This window comes from Triticum urartu, chromosome 7 (genome assembly GCF_003073215.2).
Source record: "Triticum urartu cultivar G1812 chromosome 7, Tu2.1, whole genome shotgun sequence".
Lineage (NCBI taxonomy): Eukaryota > Viridiplantae > Streptophyta > Magnoliopsida > Poales > Poaceae > Triticum > Triticum urartu.
The window spans coordinates 523,537,146-523,561,904 of record NC_053028.1 but is presented as its reverse complement, the minus strand read 5'-3'; the positions used below and the strand labels follow the sequence as shown (position 1 = coordinate 523,561,904).

The 24,759-nt window shown below is 42.3% G+C and overlaps 1 protein-coding gene across 4 annotated transcripts; it reads right to left on the bottom strand.

Annotated features, from left to right (window-relative positions):
- Positions 1-278: 278 nt before the first annotated feature.
- LOC125521758 lies at positions 279-18,206 on the bottom strand. Of its 4 annotated transcripts, none has more exons than XM_048686820.1 (4): positions 18,016-18,206; positions 17,626-17,856; positions 1,861-3,863; positions 279-662 (listed from the first exon to the last, which is right to left on the bottom strand). In XM_048686820.1, the coding sequence occupies exons 2-4, from the start codon at positions 17,658-17,660 to the stop codon at positions 622-624; spliced, it is 2,079 nt and encodes a 692-aa protein (XP_048542777.1). In that variant the 5' UTR covers positions 17,661-17,856; positions 18,016-18,206; the 3' UTR covers positions 279-621. The 4 variants fall into 4 exon arrangements, with proteins under 4 accessions (XP_048542777.1, XP_048542776.1, XP_048542778.1 ...); XM_048686819.1 differs by having other exon boundaries at positions 17,988-18,192; XM_048686821.1 differs by having other exon boundaries at positions 17,626-17,791; positions 18,016-18,192.
- Positions 18,207-24,759: the final 6,553 nt, after the last annotated feature.

The window sequence follows — 24,759 nt, the reverse complement described above, 5'->3', positions numbered from 1 at the left end:
AAGATCGTTCGGTCGATCGAGCCTCCAAGAGGAAACCAATCAGCAAGCCTCCACCAGGGTGAACGTCAGCTGGATATTTGCGCCCTTATTTTTTTGTGAAATTCATAATTATTTTTATTAGTTTGCCAACATAATCCTATATAAAATGTAGCTAAAGTTACAACTTTAGAAATTCGTCCATGTCTAAACCATTGTGTGGTTGAAATGGTGGTAAATTAGAGGATATTTCGTTTCATAGCATAAACATAAATATTTAACAGTTTTGGCGCAGTACGGACAATTGCGAAGGCCAGCATGCTAGTTAGGTAGTAAGTTCACATACACACTTTAACAGCAAAAAAAATTACAAGGTCTCTTACTCTTACAACATCATCCGCAGTCATGAAATGCACATGTTTACACATCAGTAGCTTATGAAATACAAGTTTCGCATAGCATAAGGCTATCATCTTAGTTTCATAACAGAATAGGTAGGAATAAAGAATTCATTTTTTTGTTAAAATGTCCGACAAGCTCCATAACCAGCACATGAATTGTACTTCTTCTTTGTCAGCAAAATCGGTCTCAACATAATCAACATCTTCCAAAGGGTTGAAGTTGGGATCCTCCAAGTTATTTGATTTAAAACATTACGAAATCAGAATACTCCGTGTCATCCCTAGCTGATTTATGACATTTAGGAGGGGTGAGTATTTCCAAAGATAATACCAAAAATTTAAAACTAAATAATTTAAGATGTAAGCATGCATAAATACAGTTAAAAAGGTGAACCAAAACGGAACTCTTAAACTCAATATATCTTGTAAAAAAGGGCTCAAAATTCATACCAACCAATGATCACATCATTAAACCATGGAAATATGTGAATCTTATTCAATCTCACTCACGAAACACTTCATTGAAACTCTAGTTTAATTTGATCTATAGATATATCACTAATTGATTTGTAACTGTCCAATCATATTGTGAAGTCTGAAAGCATTGAACTTATTACTTCTAAATAAATAATTAGCCATTTGGAACAATCTGCGTCGTTCACACCGCAATTGTTGCATTTTTTTTAATTTATATGTTCCAAAAAGGGATTGAGCTATCATACCAGCATAGAAAGCAGGCATAAGTTTAGGCTACTTTAAAATTGTATTACGCTAGGCACCTAAAAGTACACCTTTTTGAATAGTACTCCCTCCGATTCATATTACTTGTTGCTGAAATGGATGTATCTAGACGTATTTTCCGTACTGTTGTCATCAAGGTTGACCACTTTATTTCCAGTACATCTCAAACTTAGGGACCCGGTTTACATCCCTGTCAAACTACCCCAATGCTTTGATACTGAAAAGGCCTAAATTTAGAACTGTTGTGGAATATCTAAATAATTTGATTAGGCACGAACTGACCTGCATGTAAAATTTCAGGTACAATTCAGTGTGCAAAGAATGAAACGATAACGTTTGCTATATTTTGTATCAGTTTTGCTAAGGTTCAGTCGACTAAGACTTCCTTATGTTTCAGTTCATGCTATATTCCTTTGATCTTGCATGAAGATTCATACAAAAAAAACATTTTCAGTTTTTCTTCTTCTTATATAGTACAAAGTTGATACACTTATTTCGGGACAGCGTGAGTATATCACTTGATTAAGACTTGGTTAAGTCTCAATCGACTGAGACCTAGATACACCCATTTTGTATGTGCTAGCATACAAGATTTTTTACCAGAGAATCCACAGTAACATCATTTATAAAGTGACAGAAACCAAAATTCCCCAAATAATAAAGCCTAGAAGTTTTCGCAAGAAGAAAAGTAATATCTTCAATAATTTGTAAAGGCCCTTAATTAGGAAGTTTCATTAATTACCTTGAGCTTGCCATGCCTCTCGGAGAAAAGGAATGCCCAGAATAATCGATAAGATCCTGACGTGCGTGACGAACTCACCACCAGTGCTCAGATTCTTGATGTGGAATGCCGCCTCGCAGTTCTGTGCAAGGAAGCAAAGCATCTCAGTCCACACGGTAGCTATGAACTCCCATCTTTCAGCTGAGCTTGTGATCTTGAGCAGCTCCTTGGCGGCAGCACTGGCACGGGAGGTGAAAACCCCACGCCCCTCGTAGGCGTACAGGATGACCTTCTTCTGCTCCAGGCGCCCCCCGGAGAAACGTTTGTGAGCGAGAGCTTTGCTCACGTCGCGCCGGAGCTTACCGTACTCGAAACGTCCATCGCTTCCGTTCTTGACGCCACACTTGCCGACGAGGTACATGACGTAGTTTGACAACTGCCTACTCATGTCCCTGTGAAGGGTGGAGGAGCAGTGGTCGTCGGTGGTATTATAGAAGCACATCTCGGTGATCATATGCCACATGAGGACGGCACTCGCGATAGTTCCGCCCTCCAGGTTGAGGATGGACTGATCTATCGACCTTCCTTCCGCTGTCTCCTCCAGTGTCGACCGTGCCCATTGGCCGCGGAACGTGCTGCAGTCCCATTTCCAGTAATGGTGCACGTGTTTAGTGGCCCCTATATCCAGCAGCTTCCCAAAGAGGAACTCCTTGAGATCAGGAGAGACTTTTATGTGCTTGACGTCAGACACAAGGCCAACCTTGCGCAAAACCCATACGAACAGATTAGCTTGCTTCTCGTTGATGCACTCACTAATCAGGTTATACTGCGCCATCTGCCCTGACCACAACCCCTTCCCCAGTGGATGGACAAGCTTGGTCAGATTGAACATTGCCCTCTTACCAGGGAATCCAATCTTCACAAAGGGGCTTCGGCCTGGCAGGTACGGCCAGTATGACGAGATGACCATGAAAATGGAGGTCAAATCCAGTGCGACTGCACCGGCTAACAGCACGTAGGATACCTTGACATCGGCTCTCACGTCGTAGGCGAATTGCCCATCCAGGTCAGCCTTCAGGAACAGCACCAGCGCCGCGGAGGTTGCACCAAACGTGACGAGCCGCTCAATCCCACTGTAGACGAGGTTGAGGTGGTACTGGAGCACCCCATACTTGGTGTACATGAAGTCATAGACTAGTGAGAGCTGGATCTCGGCCAACTTGTAGGCGATCTGGTGCCGGAGCTCTGGCTTCCTCAGGCCTCTCAACTTCCTGATGGCGCGGTCAATTGTGTCACCTTTGTTCCACATCAAGAAAGGAGCCATGTCCGTCAAGAAATTCAACCATATCCGCATCCCCTTCCCAGCCACCTCCACGAGGCCCTCGTAATCTATCTTGTCCTGGCTTTCACTTGATAAAAGATCATGGAGCCTCTGGAAATAGGACTCTGCATCATCAAGGACACTACTCTCTACGTTGAGCACATAGTCCGACATGGAGCTGCTCCCGGGCGTGATGGAGATGCCTGCGACCATGAGCGCCCATATCCTCTCCGCGTATTTGATTGTCCCGGCAATGAACATCAGCACCATGGGTGCCATAAGCTGCTTGGTGCTGACGACGTGCCATGACTTGGTGACGATGTAGACGGCCAGCAGGACCTGCGAGCCGAGGCTCAGGAGGTGACGCTTCCACAGCAAGCTGTCCTCCTTGGAGAATGCCGTGATCGTCTCCTGTCCGCCAAGGTGGAGGAGCAGGAAGGGAGTCCAGAAGAGCAGGAGCTGGTGGCGTGGGTCATTGAGGTGGAGCGCCAGGCGGCCGAGGGTGAAGGTTGCGACGTAGTCTGCCAGCAGGTACGCAACCCACAGCAGCAAGCTGAGGACGCTGGACCTGCGGCGCTTTCGAACTCCTGGGAAAAAGAGGAGGAAGACTTGCAAGGAGAAGCTCGCCAGCACCAGGCATTGGATCTCCCACTGGTTCCATAGCTGCTGGGCACCGGGCAATGAGATGATCGACGTATTGTTCCTGATAAAAGATAATCAATTCCACACTCAATACTAATTTGCAATCTGGCACGTATCTGAGAATGAAATAAATTTATGTATACACCGATCAATAATTGATTAGAAGAGAATGAAGGACACCTGCCTTATTACATTTCTTAAGAAACACAATACAAAGCATGTACACACGTACACTCATGCATCCCTAGATGCACGCATACCTTATCCCTATGAACACCTTTGAAAGTCTGAGCTTGTAGATCTTAAGATTGGCAAAGTTGGTACGGATGCCTTGTAGTTGACGGGCACACCATACACTAGTAGTGGGAGGCAAGTGGTATGGGACGTCTTTGTCTTCCGTTGTCTTCTTCAGAGATATCTGGCTATCGAGAAGTCGGTAGCCGGATAAGGGCGGATGGTACAAACGGCTTGAACGATGAGTTTATGCACTCCAGTGGAAAAACAAGATCTCTGATTGGGTTATGTCGACGCGTGCCTGTGTCATGTCTTTGGTGAACGTGGTGGATTGAAACTTGGCTTTGGGAATGAGAATCTAGAGTTCAACCTTGTGGTGGACTCGTCATTATCGACGCACGTGCGACGATTCCTTCTTGAAAGCGTGACCGAGTAGTCGTGTATTTTTCATTTGAAGGTGTCTTGTAACAAAGGGTTAGTGGCTATCTGGTGGAATCACTATCGCGAGGCATGCGGCCTCATATATTTTTTTTGCTTTATTTCTATGGCAATGTTGTTCGGTTGCTGGATTTTGCATTACTAATAATATATGATTGTATATATCGTGTTGATGCAATGGCCGGGGATATCCTCCTTTTCAAGAAAAAACACCATACACTAGTAAAGAAAAACTTATAAGTTGAGAACGTTAGGGTGCGGCCCTATTTTTGACATCACTGGTGTTCTTGATCCCTTATAGTTAACGGGCACACCATACAGCTCAAAGAGCTATATACCTAGCCGTCTAAATTATGCTTAGTTATATACATTAATTTTACATAGGGGGTCCTACATCCTCTCTCTTAGTTATATACCTAGCCGTCTAGCCAGGGCCGGCCCTGAGGGGGGGCGAGAGGGGCGGCCGCCCCGGGCCCCCGACTACGAAGGGGCCCCCGATACGGACTGCTATGTAGAAGCTTAACCTGCACGCGCGCTAGAAAAAAGATGATGCTGTTGGGATTGGCCCAAGTGGTAATACGAGCAACTATCATCGTAACGAAGAAGCCGAGTAACTAGCGATGATTCTGTTTCCGAAAAAAATGATGATTCTGTTTCTGAAAATTTAGCGATCTTTTGGTTTGATAGGACTCTAGGCAGCCAGGCAGGTGCAACGCATTCCCTCAGAAAATGTAGGTGCGACGCATGATGCATCAGATCAGGCTTCTTTTCATCTTTCTTTGCTCCTCTATCATGGCAGCGCCTTGGCTGATCGGTGATCGGTCTGGTCGCCGCTACCTCGAAATCCTCTCTGAACGTGTGACAACGGTAGCAGCGGCAAGGCCAAGCCTACGATCTAGCTCCGCTTTCTATGCGTGGCATAAGCAGCAACAGCGACATTCGTGATCGACCGCGAAGCAAACTAGGGTTTTGTGACAACCAGGTATACAAATTTACAGCTTAAAAAAAAGGTATACAAATTTACAATGCTTATCTGCTTGGTCTTCGGCATTCTCTGCAGATTGCACGTAGGTTTGGAAAAAAATACTCTCTCCGTTTTAAATATAATTAAGTCTTTTTAGGTATTTCAATAGGGACTATATACGAACTAGAAAACACGTAAGATAGCACAACATGTTTTTTTACATGAATTTTTATCACTGGCTACTATCGTTATCTAATACCATCGGTGAGGCTACATGGTTGATCCGGTTGCATTGTGAGATCTATACCTCATAGATATTATTTGGAAAGGCTCTATCAAGTATTTATGATTTTTTTACAGTTTGCCCATTCAGTTAGAGTACTCCCGATTACCATTTATAACAGGAGCACTTCAAAACCATTGATATCACCATCATAGTTTTAAATAGCAGACTATGCCAAATAGTGTCGGGTTCTCCAAATCAGCTAAAGCGAGGCTATAACCGGCTATTTAATAACTTCACCGGACAACAATTACATGAACACCATTTGACAGCACCCTTCTCAAACCGCTATAGCAGAGCTATAACTGGTTATTTAAAACTCTAATCTTGGTTGATAACTCTTCACGGATGTCATACTCTACATACTAAGGGCCCCTAGTTCTACTCTACATACTAAGTGAAGCCACATATGATGAACTGTGGGCTCCAAGGCGGCGCCTTCAGGAATGATACGACACCGGAGCGCCATCATCCCCCGATCTGAGAATCAGGGTTCCCCCTAGAGCAACACGACAGGCAATGAGAGCCGCGATGACACTTTCAAGAAGGGAACGAAATTCATCGCCGCCAGTCCGTCCGAAGATAGATCAGGTTTTCACCCGGCCACACTCACCACAACTGCATGCCACACACCAGCCACCACGCCCACACGGCCGTGGCAACTGGGTAGCACCGAGCCACGGGCTCTGCCCATGAGCACCGTGGAACCACCACCAGGGCCGCCACCCCGGCATCCAAGACCTTGACACCATCTCACCTGAGCCCCCTCGTTGCCCCAACCAAAGATACGAGCGAAAAGGACCCGCCTTTCGCACCCCCGGGCGGCCCCTAGTCCATATTAATTTATTTATTTTAACATTCATGCATGTCACCTTATCATGTAAATATGCATGCAAAAGACCAAACTCAATATGCAAACATGCATGAAAAAAGATCCGCCTCATCAATAATTAAATACAAGAAATCTTATATGTTCTTAGTTTTAGTTCTCATATTATTCATCCAAATATAATGTCAAAATACTCAAATATCATGCACGGGGTATCTTATAGTTTTATCTCCAAAATGATTTTAGAGACCGCCGACATGCCTAGAGTTTCATATATTAACTCAAGACTCTTATACATGTATGCACAATCACTCTTACAGTGTGTTTGGCAATATTTAGGAAGGGGGATGGGAGTTTAGAATAAGGATTTGTATTGAGATTAGACATGGGATGAGTCGTTTTATTCCCAATCTTCTGTTTGATGCACGATAGGAATTATGTGTGAGAATTAAGGACAAACTTTAATTCCTTGTTTGGTTCGTGGGAATTGACGAGGGACTAGACAAAGGAAGTTAAAACAAGTTATGATGAACGGTTAGATTAACTCACTAAAACAATTGCCTCCCAACTACCACCTCCTCCCCTGTTAATAAACGGTGAGAGTTGGAGTCTCAAGTCCCATAACTATTCCCTTATAAATTCCCAATTCCTCCAACCAAACAATAGATTTAAAGTCTCGTACCCCTTCAATTCCCATTCCCCCTAATTATCCCCAACCAAACCAGATGTTAGGGAATGCACACATAGCCTATCCTTATGAGCACCTAAAGAAACAAGCCGACAAATTTTGTGATTGACAAAGTCACCCGTCACCTTATAATCAACATAAATGTCTTTTCCCACAGAATGAACAACACTGGGAAGGCTGAAATAAATCCAAAAAATGCAAGCACTGGTGCGAACTTTAAGCCACTAAGACTTGAACCATGGTGACCTGGTTCAACCAAACCATCCAAGCTACCCTCGATTAACTAAGTTTCTGATTCGAAAGCATCAAGGATAACTATCCATTGAGATATATACAACAGACAAGCTTACTGTAGGATCCAAATGATAATTTGTTGAATCATGTGGCGTATACCTTTTATGATGTACTACCGTGATAGATTTTATGGGTCTCTGCCTAGTTATAACTCTCAAATCTCAAATGCGCATTTAACTTGCATGGTAGGTGGGTAAGTTCAGTACCATCTTGTTAGTTGAGCACGAGTGGCATCATCAATATATAATATGAATTGTTCTACTACTTTTTATTAACATGAGTAAAGAGATAAATGACGTGCGCCAATTCACTCCACACCCACTACGCAACGGGCATGTGTCATGAATCAACTCCGGATCAGGTTTCGGCTATTGTTATGCGTCTTATTGGTATAACTATTTTTTTGCTTGACAGCACACTACTAAGGCAAGTTTTGCCTGGAGAGATTTCTTCCATCGTGTGTCATCTTCATCTCTTCATTCTCCACCCATCTTGTCTATGTGGAGTAAATATATACATAGGAGAGGGGCTACAAAAGCAGACACAACAGTAGACAGAACACAAACACCAGTCAAGTTCCTTGTGTTGCACTGCTTCTGCACGCGAGAGGAGGCCTCTGAAACTGTTTCTCTTGAGAACCTGCAATGGGCGAGGGGTGATCATCTGCTGTCACCACTTTCTCTGTGGCGGATGATCAATTAACTTCAACACCATAGGCGATGAAGTTGCTCCACCAGAGTTTTCGGTGAACCCATATGCTCTAATCTTCTCTCTCTTGACCATACGAGTATCAGCTAGATGTTCCTAGTCTGCCGTATTCAATTTTCTATGTCAATAACCTTGTTGTGAATCTTGATTAAGCTTAACCAAAAATTGCTTAATTTCCTAACAATTCAAAAACATTATGTGTTTTAGGTAATTTTTGTTGGCTGATTTTGCTGCTGCTATGAAACCGAGCATGTTTGCACGTGCTCATTTCAAAAGGTGGTAGACCAAAACCATCATGTGTCTCACCGCTATCAACGTGTGCTGGGTTTCGGCTGGCACTACGAGGGGACTGCTTACTCTTGAATAAAGACAATACATTCTCGAAGGCCACTGTAACCTTTGTTGGTGTCGTCATAAGTGTGCTGGGTAACAGGTTGGTTGATGCATATTTCATATGAAGGATGCCAAATAAACGTGGGATGCACTTGAATCGAGTTTCGGCATCACCGATCTTGGTGGTGAACTATAATACTATAGAGGAGTTTAATGACTACATAATGGTTAAGAACAAGTCCTTGGTTGGACAAGCCCTTGAGCTGTAGTGGATGTAAAAAAGAATTCGAGCTCCCTAAATGTATGTTATTCAACAATTTTGTTGTCGGGAGCATTGTTTCTATGTTTCCTCCTACATGGAGGAACTTTTCCACTCTTGGAAACACCAGATGCAAGAGGCCTATATTGAAGTCTCATTGGATCTTTGGATGTTGAAGAGAAGGCAAGGGCAAAGGTCACCCAATCTAAAGGAGTATATGGACGTTCCACTGCTAATGGGATGCAAAAAAATGCCCACAATTTCACGGGAAAGAACAAAATCTCCAACACTGACAACTTCAAGAGGAAGAAGGCCCAAAAGGGGCACAACAAGAACAAGGAGAAAGATCATAGCTAGGTTTGCGGTGAGACGTGTCATTAAGCTCCTCAATGTACGGACCGCCATGGCCAGAAAATGATGTTGGATAAGGTTCAAAATCTATCAAGATGATCATTGGCAATACCGAAAGGATAACATCTAGATATGGTAATTTACCAAATATTTTTTCAGTATGTCAATCTACCGATTGGTGGGTTGACACTAGTGCTAATAGTCATGTGTATGTTAAAAACAATCCTTGTTTACCTCTTATCAGGCACCCTGAGACATTGTCTATGTATGGATCCTTTTGTTGGAAAGGGCTGTGAATGTGGAGGTTTGTTTCATCACTCTTTAGAGGACCTTTGTAATAAAGTTGTGAACCATGTATGCACTAGCGCCGATTAGATTAATGTTTCGCATTCATAATTTTGTCACATAAATTTTGGTTATATACTTATATCACATGGCTAGTTAGTATGAGTTTAGTTCCAAAATTCACCTTAGCCAAAGGATCTAATTGCCAAGCATGTGTGCAATTTAAGCAACCTCAAAAGCCTCACAAGGGCACCATTAGAGTTGGTACATTTAGATATGTGTGAGATGAATGATGTGTTGACAAAAGGTGAAAGAAATACTTCATGACTTTCACTAGTGATTCCACTAGATATTGTTATGTCTTTTGAAAATGAAAAATGAGGCTCTAGACTACTTCAAAATCAATAAATTCTAAAAGTTGGGAATCAGCTTGAAAGAAAAATCAAAATGATTCGGTCTAATTATGGTGGATAGTACTTTTCTAAGGAATTTAATTTTTTTTGCATTGAACATGGCATAATCCATGAGAGGGCATCTCTTAATTCCTTTAAATACAATTGGATTGTTGGAAGGAAAAATGAAACTCTATCTCACTTGCTTAACGCCATGTCAGACACTGTTGGTTTATCGAAGAAATGGTGGGGGAGGTTAATTTACAAAATATTCCATATATGGTTTGTAGTGAATTACGCTGACTCTAATTCTCCAATATTCTAGAGTGTCACATAGATCATAAATTATTAGTCTAGATGCCAAAGGAAGGAATAATTCCCATTGTAAGTACGACACACGATTCTTGATTTTTGTATGTGACACCTTATAATCCAACACATAGGGGTTAGTTTGTGAGTATTCATTCTAAATTAAGGATACAATGAGAAAATGTGATAAATATGAGAAAAGTTAAAGGAAGACATCAATAAATTTGCATCCAATCCTTACATTAAAGTCGACATAGTAGTAACTACATGTCACCAAAATCTATGTGTATATGATTTTCTAATTACTAGATTCACCCTAGAGTTTATGTGTACAAAGAACGATAATCAAGTGCTATAATTGTAGTAAAGATATCTTCCTTCGTTTGTTATCTAGCCGCATTATTTATCGACTATGTGACAATCTGGAATATTGTAGAATTACAATAAAAATATTCATTGCAACTATAGGCAGTGAATTTTTCAAATTATCCTTTGCCTTGCCATATCTTTGGTAATCCGGACCTTTCTATAATCATATAAGTGGAAAGCATAAGATAGTTCTCCCCTATCGGCGTACTTTTTTAACATGAGCCGTCAAATGAACTAAATATATGTTTTATTTTTTATCGAAACAAAGTTGTATCATTTTTTGGCAATCAACATTAAATTCACAGATGCTTCATTCAAAAGCATAAAATCTGAACCAGTCAATCCAAAACGAATATATGCAACTAATTAAGGGCATGCTTACAAGAGACTTATTTTTGGCAAAATATTACAATTAATTAAAATTTGACATAAATGCCACAACTTTACCAAGGAATAACATTATGCCAATCCGTCTCTATTGAATAAAAAACTGATAGAATAAACCCCCTCAGCCTCTCGCGATCTCGTCACCCCCCACGGGTGACTGGCCGCACACCTGACCCCTCCCCCAATCCCTCTCTCCAGTAGCCGTCGCTGGGTCAGGCCCGGGCAGCGCCGATGGCGTCCCCCGGCCTTTCCCCCAAAAGGATGCTCCAGCATGGGGCTGCACGGATCCGAGGGGTGCTCCCAGGCAGCGGCGGTTCGATGAGGCGGTGGGGTGACTGGCCGTGGGCACGGGGGCTCTGCAGCGCGACAGTGTGAGCTGGCGGCGCCCGCTCGGCCCAGATTCAAGCCCCTTTGGGCCTCATCTGGGTCTGGGCGGGCAGACGGCAGGAAGTGTCGGTGGCGTGGCTCCCTGGAGGCGGAGGTGCCGCGTCGAGCTGGTGGGTGGCGGCGGCGCTAGCGCCGATGTGCTGCAGCATGGCGGTGGAGGCTTTGTGGGCCCGTTCAGGGCCCGACCGAGCCCGCGGGAGGCCTGGCATGCCTCTGCTGCCGTGCCCGGGCGGCTCTCATGACGGTGCTGGAGGCACTGGCCTCTGGCGCGTTGGCGGTGTTGGTGGTTCCCTCCCGTGCGGCTTCGGTGATGTCGCCCCCGCTTCCTGACGCTCCCTCTCTCCGTCCTCTAGGCCTCGTGATGGTGAACTCAATGAGAAGATGTGGGTGGCATCAAGATCGTGGTGGCGCATGTTGGTGGGTGTCAAGTTGTTTGGAAGGCTTCGGATCGGTTGGGTAGTGGCGTTTTGGGTGCGGGAGAAATCCCTGCCGGTTCATCCGGCTCCTGAAGGGTGTCGGAGGTACCCATCCCCCACTCCCCTTCGTGTGCCGGGGGAAACCCTAGGACTTGTCCGGGCAGCAGCGTCGTCGTCCCATTCCTTCTTGGCGGTGCTGCTTATTACGCGGCGGTTTGGAGTCTAGGAGTGTGGTGGACGATTCTGATGGGCGCATCGGCGGCAGGTCATCCACGCTTCGTTGAGCTGTCGTTTTGGGCATTAGTTTCTTTTTCTTTTTCTCTTTTCTTTTGGGCTTGATGTGTTCTCTGCCAAAGCACTTGTTCTGTGATTGGTGTTGGTTGTTTTATATTAGAAAACGGGGGAAACTCTTTTCGCCATTGTATAAAACAACTCTCTATGATCAAGAAACTTTGGCAAATTTGTCTTGGAGACACTGACAGACAAAACTAAGCAAATTACCCACAATTATATATTCTAGGACACGCACACATGCATTGTAGCGAAAATTTTGACATTTAGTATGGATACATAGGGAATAACACTTTTCATTTCTAATGAATATGAAATAATACATATTTTAAGTATTAAAAATGTCCTCAATTTTCAAAGGGAGTAATATTTAGGTTCATGAGGTGGAAATGTTAGCAATAAGTTTGCCAGATAAAACCATACCGCATGTTTTTATTTCACTAATACATGTGCAAAAAAAGGTCAAATTTGGATACTGGAGACCTTGCCCATGCCTAACGAATCATCTATGTATGAGATACAATTAGTATTCTTAACATAATTTTCAAATGAAGACACTAACGCTCTTAGTTTTCCATGGTGATAAGATGCATATCCGCCAATTCCTACTGCAAAATGTAATAAATGTTGTATTTTTATTATATACTAAGTCAATTGTTTCTCTCCAGTTGTGCAGTAACATGGAGGCATTAAAGAAGCAGAGCTCAAGTGATGAAAGAGATTCAACAATATGAAGATGGGATAGGAAATAAAAATGGATAGTGGGTGATGAATGAAAGGTGGAATATATTGGTTCAACTACTCATTGGTGATCAATATAAATCTTTATCCTAATTGGTTCTTTACTTCCAAAAGTTAAGGGAAATTATAGGCTATCTTCCTAAAACCATCCAAAAAACTATATAAAATATTGTTATTTTCAAATTAAACTTATTAATGACCCATATATTATAGTTTTCACACAATTAAGATGAATTTATGATTAATTAGATTTTGTTCTAATAGCCTAATACTAAAATATATGATAAAGATTGATAACATTGCATGTGCATTTGCATGGGCCACTCTACTAGTTTGAACGATGGTAAAAAAAGGTTAAGGCTCCTACTTGCGTACATAGGGTTGCTTGGCAAAAGTTATTGTGGCGGGTCTAAAAAAAAACAAACTTGCACCAAAACCATTTGTTGTGTCATTAATGGATATACTGCACATAGTATTGGTTATAGATTTTTAGCGGTGAAATGTAGAGTACTTTACCTGAAATTTGGTAGCATCTTTGAGTCTAAAGATGCAACTTTATTAGAGGATATTTTTCCTACAAGAGATATGCCTAGCATGTCAAGTCAACAATCTGATCCTAAATCATTCAATCCAATGAAAGATTCTGAACATTCCAGCGATGAATGTTCTGATGAGGATAACAATCAAGCTCCTCCAAGGAGAAAAAGACAAACAACTTCAAAGTATTTTCTTAATGATGTATCCCACTACCAGTTCAAAAGGTGAAGCATCTTTGAGAGTAGACTACTCGACGGAAGCACTTTAGAGAGAGATTGGTGCTATCTTAGCTAATGGAACTTGACAGATCACCAATTGGCCTTGCACTTTAGAGTAGACGTAAATGTGTATTCAAATAAATTACAGATCTGATGGTACTACTAATTAAAAAGCACAAGGCAAGGCTTGTTTTCAAGGTTTATACCCATACCAAGGTGAGGGTTTCTTTGATACTTACTCACTTGTGGCTAGACTAGCCACAATTCAAATACCATTATCCATGGCTACCTCACATGACATTCTCATTCACCAAATGGACATTAAGAGAACTTTCCTAGTTGGGGAGTTGGACGAGAAAATTTATATGGAACAACCAGATGAATTTGTAGTGCCGGGTCAGGAAAGGAGGTCTTGTAAGTTGTTAAATTTTTTGTTTGTTCCAAAACAAGAACCAACGCAATTGCATAAGAAGTTTGACGAAACCTTGACTTCATAGGTTTTGTTTTCGACAAATCTGTCTACTAATGCTATGGTGGGGCGAGGGAGTGATCTTATGCTTGTGTGTTGATAACATATTAATTATTGGGGTCACGCTCTAAGTCATTGAAGAGATCAAAACTTTCTTATCTCAATGTCTTGAGATGAAAGATAGTGGAGAAGCTAATGTTATGTTGAACAACAAGTTGTTGAGAATTGAAAACAATGTGATTACCCTTGTGTAATCACATTATGTGGAAAAGGTGTTGAGCAGATTTGGGTATTCCCATTCAAAACTTTTGCAACAGCTTATAATCTTTGTATGTTGCTTCGAAAGAGTCAAAACCACTAGAAATCAATTGAGATTTTCTCAAATAATTGGTTCGCCGAACAATTCAGCAAGAGTCACGAGGCCTGACATCTCGTTTTCTATGAGCAAACTAAACCGTTTTCTTTATAGTCCGGGAATGATCATTAGCATGCTGCCGAGAGAGTAATGCGTTATGTAAAAGGCACCATGAGCTATGGCATCCACTACACAGGGTATCCAAGAGTACTTGAAGGGTATAGTGACTCAAGTTGGATATGTGGTGTTGATGGTATAAAGACAACAAGTGTATATATATTCACTCTTGGTTGTGGTGCTATATCATGGAAGTCTTGCAAGCTAACGAGCTGAATAATGGAAGAAGACGTCACAACATTAGATACGAATACTTTTGAAGTAAAATGGCTTCGTGAATTCCTAGTGGACTTGCCTGGGCTTGGAAAACCCATACCATCTATCCTCACGAACTATGAAAAATCAAACTATATTTGCTAAAGTGAGTAGTCCAAATGATAATACGATGAGTTCATGACACGTAAAGAGAATATTAAAATATGTCAAGAAATTGAAAAACTCTGAGTAATGGCGTTAAATTATGTTTCAACAGCTAAAAATCTAGCAAATCCTTTTACAAAAGGTCTATTAAGGAATATGATAAATAATGCATCAAAGGAGATGGATTTGAGACAGACAACACTTGTGGAAGGGAAAACCCAACACATGTGACTGGAAACCTAATGAATTAGTACTTGGTAAAATAAACCTCTGCTGTTAGAGAGAACATTTAATAAACTCACTTCAGCAAATGTGCACTTCTCTCACTGATACTATATGTCATACTAATTATTCTTAATGTCTTATTTTTGCTTGTGGAAGTAAAGACGGTGTTCTACACGCCTATATTAGTTAAATTTCCGGTCAAAGTCTATAAGATCTGGTAATATCTAGTAAGCTCATGAAAGGTGGGAAGTTTGACATATGTGTTCCACCAGCGGGGCAGCCTTGGCACTCATGTACTGGTAACGACATTCAGTGAAATTTGTCAGCTCAAGACTGACAATTCAAGGCATTGTTCGTTGTTCAGTTGTGGATAATGGTGGCCGCTTCTCTTGCTGGAGGTCAACCTTAATCGATCTTCACTAAACTGCGGACATATTAAATAATACAATTGAAACAAAATGCAATCCAATGTGCCTATGAGATTTGATGGAGGGACCGTTAGATTTTATGGGCCTCGTTCCACTATATCTTATACCTCATTCCCTTTAAATATCTGGAATGACACCGCACACTTATGCCAAAACAATGAACTACCAGGAAATCAAAAGTATGTTTTTAGCAACCATGAAAAACACTAACATAGCAAAAATAACACGTTCAAAGTTGCAAGCTGTCTCGGGGGGGGGGGGGGGGCATGGGCGGATCTGGGCCCCAGGCAGTGGCCTGGGGCGTGACAAATTTCCCAGCCTATATATCTAGAGAGAAAAAAGCTGGCCTGGGGCGCAGCCCACTTCATACCCCTGTTGCTGGGCAATTAGCCAGCCCAATAACCAAAAAGTGAACGAAAACAAGAAAGGCAGAAGGGCCTGTGCTGCTGGTACGTAGCGTACGAGAGTCTTTTATGACCGAAGATGTTTTGACGTAGCGTGCGTAGCCCGTGTTAGGCTAGTTGCTGAAGAGATTTTTCTTGGTAGCCACTGTTTCCAAATCCCAATTTTTCTTGCTAGTTTTCTTTTGCGGGAAATTTCTCTTGCTAGTTGCCACTGTTTGATGCTTGATTGAGAAAAGATTATTAATTCTTAATGCTTTTCCCTTTTCATATTGTATTCCTTAGTTTTGTAGTTCTGCAGAGAACATAAATGTCAAATCCGGTTTAGTAATTCACATTTTGCATTTGTTATTAAATCAGCTAAGTTAAAAAAATGCCTGAATGCACCGATTTGCAATTCAAAATTTATACTTTTTTTGGGAAATTTATAAAATGAACACCAGATATAATAAAAATTACATCCCGGTTCATATACTACCTAGCAACGACTACTACCACAGAAGCGAACCGAAGACGCGTCGCCGTCGTCGCCCCTGCCTGACTTTTATATGCTTTGAAACTGTATTTTTAGGAGGGGGGGGGGGTGGGGGTTATCGTCAATTAAAAGGAGATATTTGCAAGTGTGTAAGTTTAGTCTCATGATGCTGGTTGAGAAAGAGTTACACAATATAGAAGGTGAGCTGTTAGAGCAATAACGTTAACGTCTGCGCTCAGTCACCCACTTCACGCCACACCACCCAAGCATGCGCGTCATGTTTCATGAATTGAGTTCAGGTTCAGCCTAATGTTATGCGCCATGTTGGAAGAACAAAAGTTTTGCTGGGCAGTGCACTATTAAGGTGGCTCTAGGTGTGTATGTGAATACTTGAGCTCTTTGTGGATAGATTCTACTTCTAGAGATTTCTTACAAACACAACATTAGACAGAACACACACACACACACACACACACACACACACCAGCCAAGTTCCTTGTGTTGCGTTGCTTCTACGGCGACTGCATGCATAGCTGTTCGGGAAAGAAGACCTCCGGATCCTCGTTCATTAAGAGCCCGCACTGAGTAAGGTTTTTGGGGACGTCCTGATGCAGCTGATCGCTCAAATTTGACTACATCCTTGATAACCGATCGTCTGCTTCCACTACTTTGTGTGTGATGATCACCTCATCTTCAACACCATGGCCGACGAAGTTGCTGCACGGAGTTTTTGATGAACTCGTATATATGCTCTGATCTTCTCTGTCTTGACACGTGACTTTGGTCCATATGAGTATCCGCTAAAAGTTCTAGTGTGTCACTATGCGATTTGCCACAACAGTATCCTTCTGATGATGCTAATCCGAATTAAACATAATCAAAATTTGCTTAATTTCCTAACATATTGTCAGTTCCACAAACATCGGAGGTGCGTGTTTACGGTTAAAAAAGAAGTATACGCTTTGTGCTCCGATGCCAAGTCTGGATCTGTGGCAGATTAATGTTTCAGGTCACGTGTATCTTTACACCTCATTCCACACCGAAGAAGCCAACTATGGCGCATGCCACCGACACATCTCACGTGCCTCCAAGTGACGAACATGCTACTAATTCTTACTGCATGGTTTTAGCGAATAACAATTAGCCTAACAAATTGCGCGCACACACACACACATCATCTAGTCTAGAGTAGACCAAGCAGGAAGAAAACAGGATACTCTGGTGTAAGGTTCGATGCTCCGTGATATTGATAAGTGAAAATCAAGCAGTTTCTGAGTTACCTCGTATCCGCGGGCGATCCAACGCTAGTGTTCATGGCTTGCACGCCCGTTGCTCTGTTTTTCTGTCTATCTTCCCCTCTCAGGCTTGATATTTGGTACTCCTTGACTTCTCTGCTTGAGGAAGCCGCTGTGATAGAACTATCACGCTGCTCGCGACAGGGGAGGCCTCACGCATAAAGGGGTGTCGAATAAGGAAAAGTAGGAAAACTGCTCCAATTGCAGGCAAGAATCCTATCCTCTCATTGGAAGGAAGGAATGACGTAAAGGTAGGAAAGATGCTCCAATTATCCCAAAAAAATTAAAAAAAATGAAAAGGTTGCTTCAATTCCAAGGGTATAGTATCTTATCTGCAGCGACCATACCTGGGTTGAGACCCACGTAAATACACACCTGCGATACCTTCTCCGCTGCGTGGGAGATGTTCTAGTGCGGGTGCGGTGGCGCCAGCGAGGGGTAGGTGGGCGCCGGTGGCCACTGTTATCCCGACGGAGAGGGCGAGGGATGAGCAGAACTTTGAGTGGTTATGGGAGTCACTCGTGTGGCACCTTCATTGGTTCGTTACATTGGCCCTTCGTTGTGTGCCACGTTTTGTATAGCTATGGCAACATTGTCTTGAAGCAGAAAGTAATAGCGCAAAGTCATTTTGCGCGTCAACGCATGATACCGGTAGATCTAGCACCGCATTCTAGTTCTGAGATTTGTGCTAACCTATGGCCCACCTGCATGTATAGTCTTTGTATTGATTTCTCAGTTGTTTGTATTTTAATATAGTCAAATGATTTAAATCATCATCTGGTCCTACCACGAGCACCTCCATGCATCTTTCTCCCTCTGTCACTGTTCTTTACAGGAAATATCAGTTCCACTCTCCTACACAGTAAGGCCTCCTTTGGTTCATAGGATAAAAATGTTACAGGAATAGGAAAACCAAAGATGTCATTTGATGTCATTTGATGCATTTGATGCATATGATAAGAATTTTTCCATTGAATCTTACCTAATGTTTTTTTTTCCTTCAAAAATATGAAGGATTGATTCCTATCCTACATAAGAATACGAATCCATTCCTACAAACCAAAGAACTTCAAAGGAAATTTTCCTATGTAAATCCTATCCTATAGAAATCCTATGAGATTCCTACAAACCAAAAGAGGCCTAAATCCAATTTTACCTTGTCAAAGCTTTCATTCATACTCCCTCCGTCCCAAAATAAGTGACTCAACTTTGTATTAACTTTAGTACAAAGTTAGTACAAACTCGAGTCACTTATTTTGGGACGGAGAGAGTATTTTTTAAACTAGAATTTTGTTTCTAATATATATATATATATATATATATATGTATATGTATATGTATATATATGAACTCCTGACGCCGAGACCTTTAGAACAAGATCAATCTTGGATAGATTATCAAACATGTTTAAATTTCAACATTTCATATATTCCATATGTGAAACAAACCTATTGCATATGTTATTTTAAAAATGTGCAATTCAAATAGATTTGATTTGGTGAAACAAGCCAATGGAAAGTAAAATGTGGCTTCTGAAAATGAAAACAATATAAAATTGAAATTTTAACTTGTGGAACTGCTTACTTGGAAATGTGTAACGATTTTTTCCAAAGAGTGAAATATGTTATTTGAAAATTGTGGAACTAAAATATATGTGATTTTTGTGAAACTAGCAGTGAAAAGTGAAATGTGGGTTTTGGAAATGACAATAATATGAAACTGAATGTCAACCTGTGAAATTGATTATCTGTAAATGTGTAACAGTCGATTTCAAATGAGTGAAATATGTTTTTTTAGAAATGTGAAATTGAAATAGATGTGGTTTTTGTGAAACAAGCAAGTGATAAGTGAAATGTGGGTTCTAAAATTAAAAATAATATGAAACTGAAATGTCAAGTTATGAAACTGATTATTTGAAAATGTGTAATAGTTTATTTCAAAAGAGTGAAATATGTTATCCCAAAAATGTGGAATTAAAATAAATATGATTTTTTGTGAAACAAGCCAGTGAGAAGTGAAATGTAGGTTCTGATAGTGAAAACAATATGAAACCGAAATGTCATATTGTCAAACTGATTATTGCAAAATGTGTAAGAGTAATAGTTTATTTGAAAGAGTGAAATGTGTTTTTTCCTTCAAAAATGTGAAATTGAAATACATATGATTTATGTGAAATATGTTTCATGAATTTTAAACCCGACTTAAAATGTATCCATAATCGTTCTTGTTTTAATGGTCTTTGCGACAAGAGTTCAAATATATAAAAAGTTTTGAAAACAGAATTTCGATTTAATAGATATAAATGATTTAATTTAGCAAAGGTGAAATAAATGAATGAATTACTTTGGAAGAGAGAGAAGAGAGAGAATAGCAACACATGCATGCAAACCCTTGTAGTATCCGACTAAAATCTAATATTGATGGGATCTCGGGTACCGTATTGGCAGATTTGATAGCAGTGTATTCTCAAAGAAAAATGCCTAGTTTTTTTATATTGCACAATGTTGCATTAATCTTTAGACGGGAATGAATGGCTAGCAGTCTACCGCTATGTGCCGTGACCGCGCAATTTTCTATTTTGAATGCAATAGCCACTAAAAAGGATATTTAAAATGAAAATACAAATATAAATCAACATCAACCCCAATTTTTTCCGGGGCCTAATCTCTTGTTCCTTCTCTTCTTTGCCTCATCATTCCCGGGCGGACCACAACCCAGCCAATACATTACCTCATCTCTCTCTCTACCTCTCAAATTACTCCTATAAAAAATACTGGAGTACTCGTTTGCTCAGGCCATCTGAGGCTTTAGAATTATTTACCTAAAACCACCATAATTGGGGCCTGGATAACAACTTGGTACCATATTTGTGTCAGAGCACAAAAAACCACCAACTCTGCGCATAATCTATAACACGGAGTATTGACGCTAAGGTTTTGGATTCCGAATGGACGAATTTTCTCGTGGGGGGCGAGATTCTCGGTTACCATGGTTACCGAGAAATACCGAACATATTTCGGACGAAATTTATAATTGAATTTCGAATTCAAATTGTTTTAAGTTCGATATAGATAAAAGTTGAACCAATATTGTGCACGGAGTTGGTAGCACCCCAGTGGAATGTCTTGTGCGCGCTAAGTAAAGAAGTCGCGAGGTCGATTCCTCTCCCGTCCTCTTTTTTCATGTACATATTTTGAAAAATAAACCAAAAAAGTTGTGCAAAAGGTGGGAATCGAACCAGCGCCCTCGCGAGGACGGTAGTAGAACTGTACCACCGCGCCACAGCTGCGTTTGGTGATATTCTAGAGTTGCAATACTATTGTAGTAAACGCTGAACGTAAAAATTCAAAAATTTCGAAATTTTTTGCTCGGGATACGCGTTTTTCGTGGGGCAACGAGAAGCTCGGTAACCGCCCGGTAACTGTTTTTCTCGGGCGGTACCCAAAACCATGATTGACGCTTTGGATTTAGTCACAAAAACAGCCAAGCTGACAAGTAGGGCCTGCATGTTCGGCTTACATATGTAGACAATATGCTGAGTTGGAGAAAGGTCTCACCTATCAATGACTCAAGTGTTTCTTTACCTTTTCTTGTTATTTCTTCCTCTTTCCCTCCACGAGCATTTCAACGAACAGGTTGTGAGCACCCCTTACTTCTTCCATGTCTCCGGTCGAGCTCCGCCGTGGCTGATTCTTCTCCGTGGCGGAGCATGTGTGCGCCGCCGGGCGACACATTCACGCGGTCGGCAGTGTTCGGTGCCATCCTCGCAGACTGTGTTGTGGAAGTCGAAGTGGTCGCCTTCATGGGCGTCACGCCATGAGCCCAGGTTGTGTCCCCAAGCCACATTGTGGAAGTGGCCGCCTCCCTCGGCATCGCGCAGGGTGTGGACTAGAAGCCCCTGAAGCATGATGTCACATAGAAGCCCGGGCGGCGCCAATGGTGTTCTTCTACAGACCCCGTTCCCGAGCAGTTGGCCGTCGTGCCGTTCTTCCACAGCTCCGCCATTCATGTACAGTGGCCAGGTGCGGCGCTCCTCCTCGGGTTATCATCGAGAGAAGCATGATGCTCTTCCCCACGCGACTAGGTGTGGTGCATGAAGGACGACCCTGACGTCCATGGCGAAGCACACACTGCCGGCGCTACGCGGGGAGGCTATGCACGACAGCTGGCGACATTGTGGTACACTGGAACTACGGCGCATGGCGGCTGGCCACGCTGCGGTGGTGCGTAGGGAGCCCCTGGACGCGCCTGTGCTAGCGCGCACACCACGGAGGGCATGTCCGGCCGCCCGACGAGCCGTTGGCTTCGCGTCAGCACGGCTCCCCTGATCATCGCACTACGGCCGCTCAAGCTCATCGCCATGCTTGAAAGAAAAAGCTCCCTAATGGCCGCCTGGAAGCTGTTGGACAAAATACCCCGTAGAAATAGAGATGTGAAGACGATGAATGTTTACTCATTGACAGGTGGGTCCCGTATCTTATTTGCCACATCAGTCATTCAAAGTTTTTGGTCTTCGCCATGACAGCCCGACAGGTGGGGCCTACCTGTCGGGTTCGTTGTTTTCTCCAGCAAACTCAACAATTAGTGCTTTGTGTTACTGGTTAGTATATAGTTTTCTCAAGCAAGCAGTTAGTCATTGTGTATCTCATATTAATTAGCTGGAACATTATGCGGCATGTTTTAAAAGAATCTTAGAAAACGTAATGAACTGCATAGGGATTTCTGACACAATGCAATCATTAGCCAACTTAGTCGGTTGTTGACAGACAAGCAGACTAAGCACACCAATAAATTTGGCAACGAAAAAATTGATACTCTCTTTGGTCCTTTTTACTCTGCATATTAGAATTCTTTGAAGTCAAACTTCACAAAGTTTGATCATATTTATATGAAAAAATATCAACATCTGTCATGCTAAAATTATATAATATGAAACTTTAAATCATGACACATCTAGTAGTATTGATTTTAGATTGTGAATGTTAGCACTTTTTTCTATAAAGTTGGTCAAACTTTACAAGGCTTGACTTCAGTCAAACCTTATATGCAAACTAAAAAGAACCGGAGGAAGTATCTTGAATGGTCTGGCAAGTTTCGCATAACATGCCAAACAACTAGACTAGATTGGTAAATGAGACTGGACGGACTGATACAGTCAATCAGAGGGTCTGCCTTAGTAAAATAACATAGTAGGGCAAATGTTCTAACCAAAGAAGACAAATTAGCCAGCTCTCAACAGGACTATGGAGGCATCCAGATAAAACGTGAGACGCTCCAGTATTGTAGTAAACATTTGTGTTGACACCCAATTTTGACATGGTCAAGAACTTAATTAAGATGACCTCAAATGAAGAAGTGGTCTACATAAAAGTATTATCAACATGAACATCTTCGAAGTTTGGGCCATCGCTATTCGATCTCATCTCAAGGGCTGAAACTATACTCAAAGTACTCAAATTTTGTATTCAAGGTCTTATTCGGCCAATTAAGCCTCCAAGATGGCATTGTATAAAAAATCTTTCTACACGAATTGTCTTCACCTCGTCGAAACGGTCGATTTTGATATAAAAATCGTCCCAATCCAAGTTTGTATGCAAAAGTTACAGCCATCCGAATACAGGCCTATCACGAGCCAAAAGTGACGCGCCCAACCACACCCTGTCTGATGGGTAGCGCGAATAATAGTCTGTTTTGCGCGAGCGATTTGTCCTTCAAGATGACCTCTGATCAAAAACCGTTCAACATGAAAGTTGTTCGCCTCGTCGAAATAGTCAAGATTACTTTTGGGATCGTTTCCATCCGAGGTCGTTTACCACCTCAAAAATTACCTGCAAGGTCCAGCCAGTTTAAACCGAACAGTTTTGAAAAGTTCGGACAAAACCAATCCGAATTTGACTAGGGTTTTGGACGTGAATCCAAGCCTTTTCCTTGCACGGAAAGTCCAGCCGCCTCTTATATACCTAAGGGGTGACGGCTGATTGAACAACACACAATCGAACAAATCTATCTACATCTTTTACCTTTACTTTTCCTTCTCCCTTGTTCTTCTTCTTCCTCGTTCTTCGTTCGTTCTTCTTGTTGCAGGGCGGCGACCCTCGAGGCCCTAGGGGCGGTCAGGCCGACCTAGGGCAGCCCATAGCTGCTGCCGTGCCCTGACGGGGTCCCTCCCAGGCGTGTTGGGTTTTGGGTCTACAAAAGCGCCCGCCGGATTGTCTTGCATACCGCGCTTCCGGCGGGTCTCCTTTGACGTGAGCTGCGGTGCATCACCCCCCCCGGTCGAGGGTACACCGTGACGTGTTCGTGTGCGAACGTACTTTTTGGTGACTCCGTTGGGGACGAAGCTTTGAACGGTCTCCATCCCGTTCTTTCTATGAAGAGATCGTCATCTAGGGTTTGCGATCTACAAAGGTAATATGAATACCCAATTCACTTATGTAGATGCAAATAATGCATATGTTGTTGCTAGATCGTCTAATGAGCATAATGTATCGGCTAGCCCTAGTTTTATCAATCATGCATGCGCAACAGCCGATTCAGAATAACCTTCATGCTTCAACTTCATAATTTTAGCAACATCCAACATATTGATGGGGAACGCAGTAATTTCAAAAAAATTCCTACGCACACGCAAGATCCATCTAGGTGATGCATAGCAACGAGAGGGGAGAGTGTTATCTACGTACCCTCGTAGACCTAAAGCGGAAGAGTTATGACAACGCGGTTAATGTAGTCGTATGTCTTCATGATCCGACCGATCCTAGCACCGAAGGTACGACACCTCCGCGATCTGCACACGTTCAGCTCGGTGACGTCCCACGAACTCTAGATCTAGCTGAGGTCGAGGGAGAGTTTTGTCAGCACGACAGGGTGGTGATGGTGATGATGAAGTTACCGGCGCAGGGCTTCGCCTAAGCACTGCAACGATATGACCGAGATGCAAATCTGTGGAGGGGGGCACCGCACACGGCTAAGACAACTGTCAACTTGTGTGTTCTAGGGTGCCCCCTGCCCCCGTATATAAAGGAGCAAGGGGGAGGCCGTCCAGCCCCTAGGGCCGCCCCCAAGAGGGGAATCCTACTAGGACTCCAAGTCCTAGTAGGAATCCACCAAGAGGGAGAG

What these genes read in the sequence shown, in the direction of transcription:
- LOC125521758 (XM_048686820.1), bottom strand. Translation starts at nt 17,660, where the DNA reads ATGAACACTAGCGTTGGATCGCCCGCGGATACGAG. An exon ending in GGATCGCCCGCGGATACGAG is followed by an intron (nt 3,864 to 17,625) that starts GTAACTCAGAAA and finishes ATCTTTTATCAG; the next exon opens with GAACAATACGTCGATCATCT. An exon ending in AGAGGCATGGCAAGCTCAAG is followed by an intron (nt 663 to 1,860) that starts GTAATTAATGAA and finishes GTCATAAATCAG; the next exon opens with CTAGGGATGACACGGAGTAT.